Here is a 20,402-nt window from a genome sequence, read left to right on the forward strand (position 1 = left end):
CAGGCTGGAGTACAGTGGTGTGTTCTTGGCTCACTGCAACCTCTGCCTCCCGGGCTCAAGGGATTCTGCCTCAGCTTCCCAAGTAGCTGGAATTACAGGTGCCTGGTACCATGCCCCACTAATTTTTTGTATTTTTAGTAGAGACAGGGTTTCCAGGCCAGGCTGGTCTGGGACTCCTGACCTCAAGTGATCTGCCCGCCTCAGCCTCCCAAAGTGTTGGGATTGCAGGCATGAGCTACTGTGCCCGGCCATTAAATTTTAATAAGATAGTTGCCATTGCGCTGCAATTGTCTACAGTATTCACATGCTGTACAGGCATGTAGCTTACAAGCAATAGGCTATACCATATAGCCTAGGTGTATAGTAGGCTGTACCATATAAATGTAAGTACATTCTATGATGTTCAGGGTGAAATTTTTAAAAAGGTTGCATTTCTTCAGAGATTAAAAAGTACAGCAACAACTATTCAGCATGGACAGATAAAAGTGTGATAAAAAGGACAGGGGAAAATCCATTGAATAGTGCTCACCTATGTGCCAAAAAGAGTAATCATTTTAGAAGGTATCATAGAAATCAGTCTGTTAAGAACCAAAGGACTCAAGAGCAAAAGGCGAAGAGTAGAAAAAAGGGAATGACATGTGGAGCTAGACATCAAGTCTAGATATCTGGACCAAAGTGAACTGATAAAGAACAAGTCACACTGCATGCTATTTTATTTCCAGTGCATCGTGTCTTTATTTAGAAAACAGACGGAATCAAACAGGTTAGAGTTATTGCTTTCTTGTTCTGTATATTCATATTCTCCACTTTGAAAGAGCACATAGTCAAATCTGTCTTCATCCATTCTGTTGATGGGGGTAAGCAAAAAGGATCACTGGTTACATCAAAAGAACCTAGAGGGGAAAAACACAACTTATTTAAATCACAGATTTTAAGTCTCTATAACCAGGATAAGAAAAAATAAAAATAAAGACAGAAAATCAACTAACATGACAATAAAACATTCTAAATTGATTAGACTACCAAAAACCACAGTTTTGTGTTATTATCATTCTTTGTCTTGGTGAGCTCAGTTAACAAAGATATACTCTGATTCTGACTTAGAAGACATTTAATGTTCTTATTATTAAAAAAACTATTCTAACTCCCTGGAAATTGTTCTCTCTAGTGAGTGAATAGTCATAAGTTCAATTTATAGGTCCATAATATTTTCTACTTAATTAAGATGCTGACACCAAAACAGCCAAAATGTTTTTCCTTTTCTAATCTGCAAGTTTTGTGACTTATTTTAGACAGCTTATTTAGTTAAGTATATTTTCCCAAAGTTTTTTTTTTTTTTTTCTTTTGTCTAGAGACAGGGTCTTGCTTTGTTATCTAGGCTGGCCTCAAGTGATCCTCCCATCTTGGCCTCCCAAAATGCTGGGATTACAGACAAGAGCCACAGTGCCCAGCCTCCCAGGAATTAATTTAAACTGCACTATAGAAATAACATATTTTACAACAAACAAAACAAAACAACCCCATTTAAGACACTGAATATTCATAACTTTAAAAATATAATTGTGCTGGCTGCGGTGGCTCACGCCTGTAATCCCAGCACTTTGGGAGGCTGGGGCGGGCAGATCACAAGGTTAGGAGTTCAAGACCAGCCTGACCAACATGGTGAAACCCTGTCTCTAGTAAGAATACAAAAATTAACTGGGTGTGATGGCACGCGCCTGTAATCCCAGCTACCCAGGAGGCTGAGGCAGGAGAACGGCGTGAACCCAGGAAGCAGAGGTTGCAGTGAGCCGAAATCGCGCCACTGCACTCCAGCCTGGGCGACAGAGGAAGACTCTGTCTCAAAATATATATATATATGTGTGTGTGTGTGTGTGTGTGTATGTATGTGTGTGTATATACATATATATATAAAACCACAAAAATGTCTCCATACTATTTACTCCTTAGCAATCCTATAATAGACAATTATGCTGCATTTTAGTCAGAAAAATTGTACCAAAAGAAAAAAATCTAACAAAAATTTCTTATAGAACACACAAAACAAAATTATTGTGCCAATATGCCTAGACCAACAAAATTCAAGTTAAATGCTCTCTCGTGTTCCAGGTTAACTTAAAAATAAATTACAGAAAAAAACAATTTTTGATTCAGATTAAAACTCAAGTTTATCACTTTCTTTCAGTTCTAAAGCATTAACATTTTTATATAGTAATCAAAATTACTGTTCTGTCACCCAGACTCAAGTACAGTAGAGAAAAAGTGAGACCCTGTCTCAAGGAAAAAGAAGCTGAAATAAGATAAGAACCATATGCCTTTCATTTCTATCCAACTGATCATACACAGCTTGGCTGCCAGAAACAACAGATACTATAGTTAAATAAGTAGTTGGGTGAATAAACAGGTCTGCATCTTATAAATTTAATTGGAATTTACATTCTTTAATTCTAGAGAACTTCAAAGTATCATTTAATTTCTATTCAGTCTAGTCAAATTCTAATAAAGAATGCAAATGAAAAGTGGGGAGAGAGGGAGGAAAAGAAAGACAGACATGCACACTCTCTTAGGAAAAACAGGCAGGCAGAGATGGAAAATGGCAACATTGGATAATTAAAATTCAGGACTGAATGTGAGAGAAAGCAGCTTACAAATAGACTTGGATAAGGGAGAGGCACAACGACAGGGAGAGATAGAGGAACAGGGGAAAAGGCCAGCCAGATAAGCAAGAGAAAGGTGAACAGGCAGGGTGGAACATGGCACAGTGACAAAGAAATGGGTCTTGACCTAGAGACAGCCAGCTGGAAGAGATCATGCCACCCCCAATAATTTTTTTCCAATTATACTCTCTTGTTATCTCCCAAAGCTCACACTAAAAAGGGAAGAATCTCTTAGTTTTTTTTTATTTGAGATGGAGTTTTGTTCTTGTTGCCCAGGCTGGAGTGCAGTGACGTCATCTCCACTCACTGCAACCTCTGCCTCCTGGGTTTCAAGTGATTCTCCTGCCTCAGCCTCCCGAGTAGCTGGGATTACAAGTGCCCGCCACCACGTCCAGCTTATTTTTGTATTTTTAGTAGAGATGGGGTTTCTCCATGTTGGTCAGGCTAGTTTTGAACTCCTGACCTCAGGTGATCCACTCACCTCAGTCTCCCCAAAGTGTTAGGATTACAGGCGTGAGCCACAGTGCATGGCCAGAACCTTTTATTTGTATAAAATGGTTAACAATGCATATTTTATTTATCTTGCAAATTAAAATTCAGATTTACTGTCAGCATAATTTTGCCATAAAGGTCACATATACCAACATACTGAGGAGAAAATCCTAATTTTACATACTATTAGTTATTCAAAGTAAAGAATGACAGTTTACCAGTGAGGTCAAATTCAACATAAGGCGAGGACCTACAGGCATTTATGATTACATGCCATAGTACCAAATCATATAATTTATAACATTGCTATCAGACTAAAAACACATTCTTAAAGATAACTTACCATTTAGAGTCAAAATGCAGGAATCTTAGTCCTGTTTCCATTTTTGTCCCCCTTGCTTCACTTGGTATATGTCATGCTCTATCTCTTCTCCTATGCAGACTTTAAGTCAGTAGCCATCAATCTGAAGAATTCCTTCCTCTGCTGCCACCTACCAGTTTAGTTGTCTGCTGCAGCAGAAGGGTATATAGAAAGAGTTCTTGCTTACCATTCAGATTAAATAAGAAGAAATTCCTTTGTTTAACATTTCGTATTTTTGTATATACAAAAACTTCTTAATGTTTCTCCAAGACCTTCCCTCCGAAAATAAAAAACAAAAATCTCAATCACAGAAAATCAAACACTGTATGATCAAAGTTCATGCTAAGTTGGGAAAATTTCCAAAAAAAAACAGAAAGTGGTAAGATTCAGCCACTCAGCAGCTGCCACCTCAAGAAGACATTTTCTTATCTGTTTCCTTCTTTACCTACCCCTACAATCTATGAACAAATACCATAACTTAAAAATTTAAGTAGGTAGTCTACAACTCCTACAAATTTTAAGTTCAGAGACTACCCAAAGAACTGTGGAAGATGCAGCAATATAAAAGTTTTTTAAAGTAATTCTAGAAACTAAGGGTGTTAGGTGCTTTACCTGCTTGAGTTTTCAATGTTCTGGACTGCTTATTGCCCAATGGCTCTGAATACATTAAAACACGAACACATACGCCACCTACATTTAAAATAGGGTAGCATTTGTATGCCCATATAAGCAGTGGGTATATTTTTTGCAAAAGAGTAATAAATTCATTAAGTCTTTTAAAAAGGACTGACCATAAATGCACATTTCCTCAAACCGTATACATACATAAAAGAATTAGGGGAAAAGGGGAGACAGAATGACAAATGTAATAGCAGTTGTAGAACTGGGGATTAACACAGCACAAACGTCTTCTGTTTGTTCAAATCCTGAGATTCATTTCTATTCCCATTCTTTTTGTCATCTAGGTCTATGTTTCAAATTTATTCTACATTAGCTATTAAGGGGACAGTCTCCGGTAATGAACTAGAAATAGCGGTAATGGCTTGTTTTTGTTCCACCCTCCCACTGCCTTCATCAAGATAAAAATATGTAGTTTTGCCAACTTTAAAAAATCAGGAAATAAAACAAACACTGACATAAGCACCAAAGACTAGTCAACAGTGGCACTGAAGTGACATTGCTTCTACTTTCTCATTCCTTCCCCCAATCTCAAACCCCACCCTTTGACCTCTGTATATGGGATGAGCCTGAGCAGGAGAGTTGGTGATGTCAGGACTGCGCCGTTCCCACGGATGCTCCTAGAGGCCTGCTGTGCTTCTGGGAACTGAGGCACAGGGATGTCTGTCTGACTGAAACCTAAAACAACAACAGTTCACCCCACCCCTCATGTTCCCAAACCCCACAATAGCAGCCAGGTATATATGCTATGTAAGGCTCACCTAATAAGTTTGAATATGGTAAAATCTAAAAGCAAGATCATTCTTAACAAGTCAGTGGTATTCAAACAGGCAGCTGACCGGAGGTTGTTTAACTCTCCATGCCTTATACAATCACATATGCTCTAATGTTAGCCATTCTTATCAGCAAGAGTACAAGGCTCTCCTGAATTAGCCTTTTTTATTTTTTATTTTTTTTTTTTAGTATACATCACAAATTCTTCCATGAGTGCAGCTGGAATCCCTCTGTTAGTAAATTCCAATTCAACAGATAAGTATTTGTCTTAAGATGCTTAAAGGGAATGACTGTCCTTATAAGAGTCAACTGAAGCACAGAACAGGTTAATCACTTATCACATGTCTTCCTTCAGCTACAAGAAATGGCATTACAAGCCAAGACTTCCTATTCACTAACTAGTGACTTGCTGGACATATAGCCTCTTTGGATAGTACGTCCAAAGCCACAGGATGAAATTATGCAGAAGTATATCTTGAAAAGGTCCTGATTACTTTCACTAAAATTCTACCTATTAGAAAGATGACAATATCCCAAAATAATTAAAGCTCAGAGCTAAAACTTTAGGAAGTATAGGAGAAAGGAAGAATGGGTAGGTAGACTAGGGTAAAGACAGAGGAGAGGATAGATTAGTTTATTACCTAACAGAAAGGCTATTAAAATGGACGAGTTGTAGTCCTATCCCTGACATTTTATGTCCTTAGTTAACGTGCTTAGCCATCTTGTGCTTCAGAAATGTCCTCCTATCTGTTCAAACCTGTAATTTTGAGGTTTAAACCATGATTTTCTGATAATCTCAAACTGCTCACATCTCCTTGTTAGAACTAGTATCTTAGAAATGCCAAAACGATTAGTTCTGAAATCACATTGCTCCTAAAAGAACTAAATTTTTTTGTATGATCTTCATCTTATTATTCCCTTTCACTTTTATAATGTCAGAGAGAAGCACTAAGGTAAAATGAATGCTATGTTGAGTTTTTACCATATATATAACCTAGAACCTAATTTTACCTTTCAAAACTCTAGTTTTCCATACCTGTCAACTCCTAATTGATGTCTTTATACTGTGAGCTCACTGTGTATTCGGAACACCAACCCCTGAAAAAGCTTAAGCCAGAGTAGCACAATGGAAGAAACAAACAAACCCAAAACAAAAACAAAGCCAAAAAATTCACACTCTGCAATACTTAATTATAGACATATATGCAAGAAATGCAGCCATCTAAATGGCTAAACAAAATTCCCGAGAAAGCCTTGAGTATATCGTAACCAAGTCAAACTTTACCCCCAAAAGCTCTTCTTTAATCATATTATTTGCTAGATATATTTATGCATTATTTTTAAGTGAGAATTATGACAAACCCATGGTTACTTTTTAAAGTACGTAAAGAAAGGAAGTTTGAAAAAAAGAAAGTTAGCCTAGTGATGGAAAGAAAGGAGAAAGAGTTAAATTACCTGCAGGCAGACTGGGGCTGTGCCTGAATCCAAACCGGTGCATTTACCGTTCATTATACAGCTGCATTATTGGGGGAAGGGGAGTTTAGAAGGGCACTGACCCCGAAAGTTCTCAATACTTCTCACTCATCATCAGGAAGGGGGAAGAAGGAAAGTTTGTTCTCTGGGTATTTTTTTGTTTGTTTGTATTTGTTTTTTTGGCTCCTGAAAAGGCTGGTAAAGAACAGTAACAGTGCAAGCAGTTAGAATATTTCTTTAAAAACAATGTAAAAAATGCAAAACATTAAGGATCTTCAAAGGCCAAACTTTCGTTAATATAGAAATAATTTTCACTAGAGTTAGGCAGCCACCCCAAAACAGCATGGCAAAATGGCATTGGTAATAAAGGAAATAAAATACCACACAAAAATCCAAAACAAAACTAAAAACATTTCAAATTAAACCTGGAAGACTAGAAGATTCCAACAGCAGATTTCTGTCCACTACTGAAACATTCCAAAATCCAAGCTCCAAAGGTGCCTAAATGTGTTTTAAATGAAACTTTGTTTTGTTTTTTTAAGAAGAAAAAAAAAAAAGAAAGCAAGCAAGCAGTCAGTGAACCTGGTTATAAATCCTGCAATATATTACATTTTAAAAAATCCTAGTACAACAAAAACAAATCTTAAATAAAATTGAACAAACAAACAAATAAAAACAGTAGCAGCAGTGGTTACCTGTCTGAGCACCTACATTTTCTTAGGAGGGGATCGTGTCTCACCAGCCAAATAGCCCATAAACCTTCTCAAAAAAAGTGAGCCAGGAGAAAAGTATAACACAAGATTTGATTTCACAATGTCTCTAAGCCCCATAAGCCCCGAACTGGGGATTCACTGAATGAAGCAAATTTGCTTCTCCATTGCTTTCTTCTCGAGAAAAAGATGATTTTCAAAGTCAATGCCTTCAATATCTTCTCAAAGTCTGATAACGTGCTCGATGAATGCCAAGTCTCTTGTTGGGTTTTTCTACTGTTCCAGGGTAGTTTTCTTATTGATAACATATACAGAAAGATTTCAGTGTTCATTGGTGAAAAGCCAGCAGAAATGACCAATCAATTATAGGCACCAAAAAAGAAAAAAACTATTAAAAATTTTAAATAGAATAGTTCATACTTATATGTTTCGATATATAAAGTCCAGTTTTCATCATGGGTGACATAAAAACAATATCAGAAATAATTATTTTTGAAATACAATTTAGAATTACAATTTTAACAATATACAAAAATTTTACAATTCAGATTTTATCATTACACATATTTGATATATACATTTTATCTCATAATAGCAATGAAGATTATACAAAAGTTATTAAACAATTATGAAAATAAATTTAACCTAAATATCTGCTGCTGTTTCCTTAGGGTACTTCCAGAATGATTTGCTCTTATTCTTTACCTTCATCTTGAAGGAATTCAAGATATCCATGTTTTTAAAATCTAAGATAACTACTGCTCTTTTCATTCTAACATGTGAGTGTACGTTTTAATATCATGTGAATGCATAATAGTGAATAAAGCTAATGAACTAATTTCACATATTTCCTATAATATAGTTGGTTAATTTGGTATAAGTTAAGAAAAGACTAACTACATTTTTCCTGATGCCTTACCCCACCAACACAAACATGAACTTTTCATTGAATAAAGAGGTTGTTTTTAAATGTATTAATCTACATACTTGTGATATATAACTATTCAAAGTGTATGTGTCATAACACACATGGCAACCAGATGGTCTCTACATGAACATATGAATGATGATTTAATTAAGCAGTTCTTTCTTCCTCATTTTCTCTATACCAAATAGTATGCATCCTCCACAGTATGGTCATTCAGCGAAAGAAGTACCAAGTATTTCTTTCTGTTAATGAGTCAGAGGTACTAATATATGTATGTGAGTCCCCCATTTACCCTGTGCAAGATAAGTTCTTTTAAATGCAATTAGAATATCCTAAGATAAATTACAAACTCCTCTTATGTATCCTTTTCTCTGAGGTGAAATGAGACACTGCACAGATGAGAGGTACTATTCTGTTCATCAACAATCAACCTTTCACTCAATTTTAATATTATTTAATTCTATGGAAAAAACAAATTTTATTACATTCCTTTTTAAAATGGGGGGAAAACTGTACAAGTAAGCATGATCAAACCTCTGTTATAGCTGGTTAATACTGATCTTTTATTATTGCCTCGAAGTCTCTCTAGTAGTGTCCAAGAAATTATGTTTAACGTCCATCTGAAGGAAAATAGCACTGGAGAGGCAAGAAAGGGCTTGGGTAAAAGCTTCAGAGGATTTGTAGGGAGATGGAAAACTTGCTGTTTAAAAAATTACGTTGGGGTCTGCAGCATCTCCATTTCTTAACATACCATCCAAACCCATCAATGGGATTAGTTTTACCCATGTTTTAAAGGCTCATATTATATGCAGTTTGGGGGCTTTTATAAATTCTGCAAGTAAAGGAATATAAAGAGTGGACAGTATTGAAGGCTTAAGAGTAGGGCTATAAGAGACTCAATACTACTAAATAAGTCCCCAAACAAAAACATCCAACCCACCCCCAATCCCAAATCCTATATGTAAAAAGAGAAAATGCATAGCCAGAAGCATTAAAGAAAAGCATGTAGCCTTGAATAAACCGTACACTGAACAGGCTAGAAACAAAAAGAAAAAAACAAACAACGTACATACACACAAAAAGGCCTAAAAAAGCATCTATTCACCCTATGTTTTAAGGTGAATACCTCTACCCCAGTGGAGTCTACTTATGAAGACAACTCATCTGTTTTTTAAAGTCAAAAACTCTGTTTCCCATCATGCTCCATTTTCTAAATTATCCTTTTTGATTAGTTGATGTAAACAAAAAGCAAAACACATACACATGCATGCGTGCACACACATACATATATACTCCCTCGTAAAATGTGAAAAATGCAAATATATAATGCTGGCATTCGAAATCACTTCAGCTTTATACTTAGAACTCATAGGCTCTTGATTTGCCCCCAAAAATATTTTTCCTTGTCCTTAAATGCCCAACCACCAAAACAAAAAGGGAAAAAATAAAACGCTTTAAATGTACATGTTTCAAGTCAGTGTCTTGTTAACAAAAAAGGTAGCATTTTCTTCACTTTGGCCATTGTTATAGATGCAGGCATAGAGCAGGAAATATTAGACTAGCATGTATTAAAAAAAAAAAGCAACATTAACAGAGCACATCTTTCAAAAAAGACTAAAACACTAACAAATACAAGTCAATGCACATATTTTAAACTAGTGTAATTTTATCTACATTGAATAAATGTTATTTTGTATACCGGACATTGCAATACTGTTCATTTCCATTTCATCATGCAAACATGCCAATTTTGTCATTAAGAAGCCTTTATTGGGTTATATTCAATTTGACCCTCCCACCAAATTAAGGGGGAAAAAGCAAAATAAGAAATCCCAGTAAAAGAGCCCCTCAAGATTTCATAAACTACAAACTAAAGGCAGATAAGGAAATGGCAGAATTTTCAAAGCTGTGTAACACAAAAATTCCTGTAATTTAAGCAGGTGTTTTCCTCACTGATGACAAATCTTCCAACACAATGTGAAGTTTGCTACTTGGATATTTGTAGCAAAACCATTTTTTTTTGTACAAAAACAAAAGCAAGGGACCATTAAAAAAAAAGTATTTGTTCCTCATGGCCTATGAGCATACAAATTTTTTAGCAATTTAAAAGGGTAACTATGAGAGCCTGACATTTTTCTATACCCCACCTATTCTGCCTCTCTATTTGTAGGATTTGTAAATGATCTGCCTCTCTATTTGTAGGATTTGTAAATGAAGTAACATCTTACTAGCAGAGGTCTCATCTATCTCCCACTCTCTCCAACTAATCCTACTAATTTTCTCTCATATTCCTGAGCATCCTCCATGAACAGCATTGCAAGTTGGTTTTAAAAATAGAAAAGAAAAAAGAAAGTTTTACAAGGGTTTTGTTGGTTAATTACCAGTGGAGTCAGTCCACCAGTAGTTTGATTTCATTGGCTAGCAGCTGGTTCATGTTGAACAGGCCCCCTGGGAGCTTGGTGAGCAGCTCTCGCTCCGTGCTTTCAGGGTCGCTGTCAACAGAGCTGGAACTTGCACTCATGTTGTCAACAGCAGTGCTGGCTGGGGGACCCAGCTCCGGCTCACTAGTCTCACTGGCAGTGGACACCACGGAGAGCAGGGACATACGCCGGGTGAGCCGGCCAGAGGGTAGAAGGGAGGCGGCATAGTCTGCTATGATACCAGCTACATCTAGATTACAAGCCTTATCAAAGGCGATGAAACCTACATTTGCATTGGCCTCACAGACGCAGAAGGAGCCGTCGTCTTTCATCAACAGGTCAATGCCACACACATCCATCCCCAGGATATTAGACACCTGGATAGCTAGCTGCTTCCCTTGTTCACTCAATGAGCACATCATCCCCACACCACCTGGCAAGAGAAACAAGACAGGAAATTAACAAAATCATAAACTTTTGAAATAAAATTAAAGTTGGCCTCCAAGGCTAAGCCTTTCTTCTAAATTAATAGCAAAAACAAAGGTGTTATTCTAGTGTAAAATTAGGACTTCTAAGTCTAGATTTCCTTAATTAGGAATCCTCTCCCTATCCAGTCTCCCAGGAATTGATGATTTCATAAGCTGTCAATATTTTTTCCAAGTCTATCTTACTTGCAATAATATAAACCAAGTATAGGGGAAGTTCAGCATAAATTAGACCACTTTATAGATGGCAAAAGTGTTATTGGTTTTTGATTTATAAAAATAATAAAAATGCGTAACAGAACCGAGGATGGGGTGAAATCTGCGAAGGTGGTGGTGACCTGGACACAGTTCTCTTCCTCTATAGCCCCCACTTCAACATAGCTGTCATTCCTAAGCCAAAAGGCTTCTGGGTTATAAGGTAGCTGGCTGAAGTGAAATCTTTGGCCTTGCCAAAAGGAAGGAAGAGAAAGGAAGCAGAACTTGATTTTCTCACTTGGCAAATGGAGTGAAGTGCCATATGTACAAACTTTCTTTTCATTAACAAACAACTCACAATTACGTAAAAAGTGTGATTTATGCCCTACAGAAAGCCCTCAGAGTCTACCTCCCTATCCTGGCGTCCCCCCAGCTTCTTCCCCAACTAATAAGGACCCAAAAGGAGATAGACAAGGGGTAAACAATGAACCAAAGAGTGCCAATATTTCCCGATTATGCCCCCTCCAAGCAGAGGGAGGAGGAGAATTTGGCCCAGTCAGAGTGCACGTACCTTTTTCTCTCTCAGACTTGAAGCAAATTAAAATAGACTGGGGCAAATTCTCAGATAACCCTGATGGCTATACTGGTGTTTTACAAGGGTTAGGACAATCCTTTGATATGACATGGAGAGATATAATGTTACCGCTAAATCAGACACTAACACCAAATGAGAGAAGTGCCGCCATAACCGTAGCCCGAGAGTTTGGCGATCTCTGGTATCTCAGTCAGGTCAATGATAGGATGACAACAGAGGAAAGAACAATTCCCCAAGGCCAGCAGGCAGTTCCCAGTGTAGACCCTCACTGGGACGCAGAATCAGAACATGGAGATTGGTGCTGCAGACATTTGCTAACTTGCATGCTAGAAGGACTAAGGAAAACTAGGAAAAAGCCTATAAATTATTCAATGATGTCCGCTATAACACAGGGAAAGGAAGAAAATCCTACTGCCTTTCTGGAGAGACTAAGGGAGGCATTGAGGAAGCATACCTCCCTGTCACTTGGCTATTAAAGGCCAACTAATCTTAAATGATAAGTTTTATCACTCAGTCAGCTGCAGACATTAGAAAAAACTTTAAAAGTCCGCCTTAGGCCCTGAGCAAAACTTAGAAACCCTATTGAACTTGGCAACCTCGGTTTTTTATAATAGAAATCAAGAGGAGCAGGCGGAATGGGACAAACAAGATAAGAAAAAGGCCACTGCTTTAGTCATGGCGCTCAGGCAAGTGGACTTTGGAGGCTCTGGAACAGAAGGCTGGGCAAATCCAATGCCTAACAGGGCTTGCTTCCAGTGTGGTCTACAAGGACACTTTAAAAAAGATTGTTCAAATAGAAATAAGCCGCCCCCTCATCCATGCCCTTTACGTCAAGGGAATCACTGGAAGGCCCACTGCCCCAGGGGACGAAGGTCCTCTGAGTCAGAAGCCACTATCAGATGATCCAGCAGCAGGACTGAGGGTGCCCGGGGCAACTGCCAGCCCATGCATGCCATCACCCTCACAGAGCCCCGGGTATGCTTGACCACTGAGGGCCAGGAGGTTAACTGTCTCCTGGACACTGGCACAGCCTTCTCAGTCTTACTCTCCTGTCCCGGACAACTGTCCTCCAGATCTGTCACTATCCGAGAGGTCCTAGGACAGCCAGTCACTAGATACTTCTCCCAGCCACTAAGCTGTGACTGGGGAACTTTACTCTTTTCATATGCTTTTCTAATTATCACTGAAAGCCCCACTCCCTTGTTAGGGAGAGACATTCTAGCAAAAGCAGGGGTCATTATACACCTGAATATACGAAAAGGAACACCCATTTATTGTCCCCTACTTGAGGAAGGAATTAATCCTGAAGTCTGGGCAACAGAAGGACAGTATGGACAAGCGAAGAATGCCTGTCCCGTTCAAGTTAAAGGATTCTGCTTCCTTTCCCTGCCAAAGGCAGTACCCCCCTTAGACCCGAGGCCCAACAAGGACTCCAAAAGACTGTTAAGGACCTAAAGCCCAAGGCCTAGTAAAATCATGCAGTAGCCCCTACAATACTCCAATTTTAGGAGTACAGAAACCCAACGGACAGTGGAGGTTAGTGCAAGATCTCAGGATTATTAATGAGGCTGTTGTCCCTCTATACTCAGCTATACCTAATCCTTATACTCTGCTTCCCTAAATGCCAGAGGAAGCAGAGTGGTTTACAGTCTGGACCTTAAGGATGCCTTTTTCTGTATCCCTGTACATCCTGTCAATTCTTGTTTGCCTTTGAAGATCCTTGAACCCAACATCTCAACTCACCTGGACTGTTTTACCTCAAGGGTTCAGGCATAGCCCCCATCTATTTGGCCAGGCATTAGCCCAAGACTTGAGCCAGTTCTCATACCTGGACACTCTTGTCCTTTGGTACGTGGATAATTTACTTTTAGTCGCCTGTTCAGAAACCTTGTGTCATCAAGCCACCCAAGCGCTTTTAAACTTCCTCGCCACCTGTGGCTACAAGGTTTCCAAACCAAAGGCTCAGCTCTGCTCACAGCAGCTTAAATACTAGGGCTAAAATTATCCAAAAGCACCAGGGCCCCCAGCGAGGAACGTATCCAGCCTATACTGCCTTATCCTCATCCCAAAACCCTAAAGCAACTAAGAGGGTTCCTTGGCATAACAGGCTTCTGCTGATTATGGATTCCCAGGTATGGTGAAATAGCCAGGCCATTATATACACTAATTAAGGAAACTCAGAAAGCCAATACCCATTTAGTCAGATGTATGCCTAAAGCAAAAGCTGCTTTCCAGGCCCTAAAGAAGGCCCTAACCCAAGCCCCAGTGTTAAGCTTGCCAACAGGCCAAGACTTTTCTTTATATGTTACAGAAAAAAACAGGAATAGCTCTAGGAGTCCTTACACAGGTCCGAGGGACCAGCTTGCAACCTGTGGCATACCTGGGTAAGGAAATTGATGTAGTGGCAAAGGGTTGGCCTCATTGTTTATGGGTAGTGGCAGCAGTAGCAGTCTTAGGATGTGAAGCAGTTAATACAGGGAAGAGATCTTACTGTGTGGACATCTCATAATGTAAACAGCATACTCACTGTTAAAAGAGACTTGTGGCTGTCAGACAACCGTTTGCTTAAATATCAGGCTCTATTAAAGAGCCAGTACTGCAACTGTGCACTTGTGCAACTCTTAACCCAGCCACATTTCTTCCAGACAATAAAAAAAAGATAGACCATAACTGTCAACAGGTGATTGCTCACACCTACGCTGCTTAAGGGGACCTTCTAGAGGTTCCCTTGACTGATCCCGACCTCAACTTGTATACTGATGGAAGTTCCTTTGTAGAAAAAGGACTTCGAAAAGCAGGGTATGCAGTGCTCAGTGATAATGGAATACTTGAAAGTAACCCCCTTGGCCGGGCACGCTGGCTCACGCCTGTAATCCCAGCACTTTGGGAGGCCGAGGTGGGCGGATCACAAGGTCAGGAGATCAAGACCATCCTGGCTAATGCGGTGAAACCTCGTCTCTACTAAAAATACAAAAAATTAGCCGGGCGTGGTGGCGGGCGCCTGTAGTCCTAGCTACTCGGGAGGCTGAGGCAGGAGAATGGCGTGAACCCGGGAGGCAGAGCTTGCAGTGAGCAGAGATCGCACCACGGCACTCCAGCCTGGGTGACAGAGTGAGACTCCGTCTCAAAAAAAAAAAAAGAAAGTAACTCCCTCACTCCAGGAACTAGTGCTCAGCTGGCAGAACTAACAGATCTCACTTGGGCACTAGAATTAGAAGGAAAAAAGGTAAATATATATACAGACTCTAATATGCTTACCTAGTCCTCCATGCCCACGCAGCAATATGGAGAGAAAGGGAATTCCTAACTTCCAAGGAACACCTATCAAACATCAGGAAGCCATTAGGAGATTATTCTTGGCTGTACAGAAACCTAAAGAGATGGCAGTCTTACACTGCCAGGGTCATCAGAAGGAAAAGGAAAGAGAAATAGAAGGGAACCACCAAGCGGATATTGAAGCCAAAAGAGCCGCAAGGCAGGACCCTCCATTAGAAATACTTATAGAAGGACCCTAGCATGGGGTAATCCCCTCCGGGAAACCAAGCCCCAGTACTCAGAAGAAGAAACAGAATGGGGAACCTCATGAGGACGTAGTTTCCTCCCCTCAGGATGGCTAGCCACCAAAGAAGGAAAAATACTTTTGCCTGCAGCTAACCAATGGAAATTACTTAAAACCCTTCACCAAACCTTTCACTCTCACTGCATCTCCTCCTTGCCGCTGTACTACCAGTAGCTCCCCTTACCAAGAGCTTCTATGGAGAATGCGGCTTCCCGGAAACACTGACGCCCCATCGTAGTTTTTGTAAAGGAAACCCCACTTTCACCGCCCACACCCATTTGCCGCTGCACTTCAGGTCATACATTTCAATTCCTGTATCTTTAACCTCCTTGTTAAGTTTGTCTGTTCTAGAATCAAAGCTGTAAAACTACAAATGGTTCCTCAAATGTGGCCCCAGATGCAGTCCATGACTAAGATCTATCGCAGACCCCTGGACAGGCCTGCTAGCCCATGCACCAATGTTAATGACATCGAAGGCAGCCCTCCCAAGGAAATCTAGACTGCATGACCCCTACTATACCCCAATTCAGCAGGAAGCAGTTAAAAGTGGTCGTCAGCCAACCTCCCCAACAGCACTTGGGTTTTCCTACTGAGAGCGGGGACTGAGAGACAGGACTAGCTGGATTTCCTAGGCCGACTAAGAATTCCTAAGCCTAGCTGGGAAAGGTGACTGCACTCACCTTTAAACATGGGGCTTGTAACTCAGCTCACACCCGACCAATCAGGTGGTAAAGAGGGCTCACTAAAATACAAATTAGGCTAAAGCAGGAGGTAAAGAAACAGTCAAATCATATATCGCCTAAGAGCACAGGGGGAGGGGCAATGATCAGTATATAAACCCCACGCATTTGAGCAGGGAGCGACAACCCCCTTTGGGTCCCCTCCCATTTTATGGGAGCTCTGTTTTTGCTTTATTAAACCTTGCAACTGAAACAAAAAAAAAAATCTAAATAAAATATGACAAAAACAAACTTGGTAATTTTTGAAAGAACAGTAAGCTATCCAAAGAAGGTTTATTTTTAAAATGCAAAGGGCAATTAAGAAAAAAAATTTTTTTTTTTGAGACCTCCCCCTCACCCTCTCGTCTCAACCACCTGAGTTAACTGGATTTACAGGCATGTGCCAGAATGCCAAGCTAATTTTTGTATTTTTTGTAGAGATAGAGTTTAGCCATGTTGCCCAGGCTGCTCTAGAACTCCCGAGCTCAAGGCCCACCTTGGCCTCCCAAAGTGCTGGGATTACAGGCATGAGCCACTGCACCCGGCCAGAAAAATTATTTTTAATCTAAAATGTATCAACATAATCCACCACACCAAGAAATTAAAGGTCTTAAGGATCCTTATTAGGATAGCTAAATAAAATTGAGCTGTGAACCTTTCTGGTCCTAAATTAAAGATGCCGAGATGGCACGGCAAAAGAAACCACCATCAGAGTGAACAGGCAACCTACAGAATGGGAAAAATTTTTGCAATCAACCCATTTCACAAAGGGCTAACATCCAGAATCTACAAAGAACTCAAATTTACAAGAGAAAAACAACCCCATCAAAAAGTGGGTGAAGGATATGAACAGACACTTCTCAAAGAAGTCATTTATTCAACCAACAGACACATGAAAAAATGCTCATCATCACTGGCCATCAGAGAAATGCAAATCAAAACCACAATGAGATACCATCTCACACCAGTTAGAATGGCAATCATTAAAAAGTCAGGAAACAACAGGTGCTGGAGAGGATGTGGAGAAATAGGAACACTTTTACACTGTTGGTGAGACTGTAAACTAGTTCAACCATTGTGGAAGACAGTGTGGCGATTCCTCAAGATCTAGAACTACAAATACCATTTGACCCAGCCATCCCATTACTAGGTATGTACCCAAAGGATTATAAATAATGCTGCTATAAAGACACATGCACACATATGTTTATTGCGGCACTATTCACAATAGCAAAGACTTGGAACCAACCCAAATGTCCATCAATGATAGACTGGATTAAGAAAATGTGGCACATATACACCATGGAATACTATGCAGCCATAAAAAAGGATGAGTTCATGTCCTTTGTAGGGACATGGATGAAGCTGGAAACCATCATTCTGAGCAAACTATCATAAGGACAAAAACCAAACACCGCATATTCTTACTCACAGGTGGGAACTGAACAATGAGAACACTTGGACACAGGAAGGGGATCATCACACACCGGGGCCTGTCGTGGGGTGGGGGGAGGGGGGAGGGATAGCATTAGGAGATATACCTAATGTAAATGACGAGTTAATGGGTGCAGCACACCAACATGGCACATGTATACATATGTAACAAAACCTGCACATTGTGCACATGTACCCTAGAACGTACAGTATAATAAAAATAAATAAATAAAAAATAAAGATGCCAAGATGGCACAGGATAAAATCTGACAATCATCCCTCCTAAAAACTCTAATAGAATCTCTAATAGAATTAATCTCCTTAAATATAATATCCTAAATAGCAAAACACTAAACCTATTTCAGTGGAAATCGGAAACTAGACAGAAATCACTGCAATCCTTATTGCTTAACACTATACTGGAGGTTCTAAAGCAGTGGTTCTCAACTGGGGAGAATCTGGAAATCGTATGGTAGCATTTCTGCTTGCTTGAGATCTGGGGCGGACATATTGGCATTTAGTAGTCATTGGTCAGAAATGCTATGCAAAAGACAAAACTGCCCAATTTAAAAGTAAGCGAATATAATGAAGAGCAATACATACACAAGTAAATACAAATGACCAAATAAACTATGAAAAGATTCTCTCATCGTTCATGGTGAGAAAAATACAAATTAGCCTGGCGCGGTGGCTCACGCTTGTAATCCCAGCACTTTGGGAGGCCGAGGCGGGCGGATCACGAGGTCAGGAGATCGAGGCCACGGTGAAACCCCGTCTCTACTAAAAATACAAAAAAATTAGCCGGGCATGGTGGCGGGCGCCTGTAGTCCCAGCTACTCAGAGAGGCTGAGGCAGGAGAATGGCATGAACCTGGGAGGCGGAGCTTGCAGTGAACCGAGATCGCACCACTGCACTCCAGCCTGGCTGATAGAGCAAGACTCTGTCTCAAAAAAAAAAAAAAAAAAAAGAAAAATACAAATTAAAATAGCCATAAGATAGCAATTAATTCTCATCTGATTGGAAAAAAAAATTGCAAGTTGAAATGCAAAAAGTTATGGGCTTTTTAAAAAGTAATCTGATTATTTAGAGACGGAGTCTTGCTCTTTTGCCCAGGCTGAAGTGCAGTGGCAGGACCTTGGCTCACTGCAACCTCCACCTCCCAGGTTCAAGTGATTCTCCTGTCTCAGCCTCCCAAGTAGCTGGGACTACAGGTGCCTGCCACCATGCCCAGCTAATTTTTGTATTTTTAGTAGAGATGAAGTTTCGCCATTATGCCCTTTGGTCTCAAACTCCTGACCTCAAGTGATCCTCCCACCTCAGCCTCCCAAAGTGCTGAGATTACGGCGTGAGCCACTATACATTTTTTTAAATATGTATTTTGTTCCATCAATTCCAACCTTGATGAGACTTATCAAGATAAAAGCCACCAGTATATAAAACAAAACATATTCACAAGGATGTTTATAGTATTATTGCTCACAATAGTAAAACACTGAACACAAATTGCAATTCAATTCTGGCAAACAAGGTAGAGAGGCTCTTGCTCTATCAGATATCTACCCATAGTACCAAAAGAATAAAGACTGGTATCATACATAAAAAGCACGATACAATAGACTAAGGGACCTTGCAATAGACCAATGCACATATGGAAATTAAACACATTACAAAGTAGTAATAAACATACTATTCAATAAGTAGTGTTCAGACAACCAGTTACTCATTTTGAAAAAAGAAAACAGGATCTCTTTCATCATGCTGAACAGCAAAATCGATTTCAGGTAGATTAAAGTCCTAAACATGGAAAAGCTTTTAGAAGACATTCAAGAACTGAACATGACCAAAGGGTGGAGAAGAATTTCTTCAATTTAAAAATAGTAGAGAATGTAAAGAAATAATGAATATGCTTGACATTAAAAGTGACAATTTTTGCCCATCAAAATCTATAATCAAAAAAAAGAAGAAATACCACAGACTGGGATGAAAATACTGTACTTACAATTCATATAACTGACAAAAGAATTTGAAGTCAGATTAGATAAATCTGGCCAGGTACAGTGGCTCACACCTATAATCACTGGACGCTGGGAGGATGAGATGGGAGGATCACTTGAGGCCAAGAGTTCAAGACTAGCCTGGGCAACATGGCAAGACCTCATCTTGATAAAAAATATTTTTATAAAGGAAAAAAAGAAAAAGAGCCCGCAGATCAATACAAAAAAGGAAAAAAAAAAAAAATCTCGATTAAAAAAGGACACAAAGGACCTGAACAGGCAATTCATAGATGAGATACCAGAATATGCACTAAAAAAAGTGAACAGATGCATAACCTCAGTGAGAGATAAAATAATGACATGACATAAGTTCACATTATTTTGGCAGAAGGTTTAATGTCTACCAATCTTACAGGTTGGCAAGAAGGTGGCATTGTAAGAAATAGTGTTCAACGAGGAGAAATTCTAAGGTAGTATACTCACTTTGGAGAATCATTTGGCAATATCTAGTAGAGCTGAAGTTATTGTAATACACTACAACACAGAAATCCCACTTCTGGGTGAATGGGTTAACCCAGAAACACTCTTGACGATGTATCTAAGGATGAAGTTTTATAACACAAAATAATAACTAGTTTAGGAATATAGACAGAAGAACTAAAAGTACATATAGGAAAGATAAATACCAAGTTCAGGATGTGGGGAAGAGAGAAGAAAATGATCAGAGAGAGTAAACAGGTAACTATATTGACAACTTATTTCTAAAGCTGGTTAATGGGTGCAAAGGAATCCTTTATACCTTTTTGTAAGCCTCACTGATCTCGAAACAACCTTTTTTTTTCTTTTTGAGACAGGGTCTTGCTGTGTCGCCCAGGCCAGAATGCAGCCTCCCAAGTAGCTGGGACCAGAGGTGTGAATCACCACGTCT

General features: G+C 39.5%; 1 protein-coding gene across 16 annotated transcripts in view; it reads right to left on the reverse strand.

The window, feature by feature from the left end:
• Positions 1–710: 710 nt before the first annotated feature.
• RIMKLB (ribosomal modification protein rimK like family member B) overlaps positions 711–20,402 on the reverse strand; it is a 77,040-nt gene continuing 57,348 nt past the window's right edge. For 8 of the 16 annotated variants that reach the window (XR_010120876.1, XR_010120875.1, XR_010120883.1 and 5 more), the window contains 3 exons: positions 6,418–10,926; positions 3,493–4,200; positions 711–893 (listed from right to left, as the gene is read on the reverse strand). Coding sequence is in view for 1 of the 16 variants with exons in the window: in XM_055280750.2 (XP_055136725.1) it covers positions 10,463–10,926 (464 nt within the window). In the remaining 15 variants the exon portion in view is untranslated. Of the gene's footprint in view, positions 894–3,492; positions 4,201–6,417; positions 10,927–20,402 lie in introns of those variants that run through there. The other 8 variants (XR_010120885.1, XR_010120884.1, XR_010120887.1 and 5 more) reach the window with 8 other exon arrangements.

The sequence above is a fragment of the Symphalangus syndactylus genome, chromosome 5 (genome assembly GCF_028878055.3).
Source record: "Symphalangus syndactylus isolate Jambi chromosome 5, NHGRI_mSymSyn1-v2.1_pri, whole genome shotgun sequence".
In the NCBI taxonomy this organism is placed as follows: Eukaryota; Metazoa; Chordata; class Mammalia; order Primates; family Hylobatidae; genus Symphalangus; species Symphalangus syndactylus.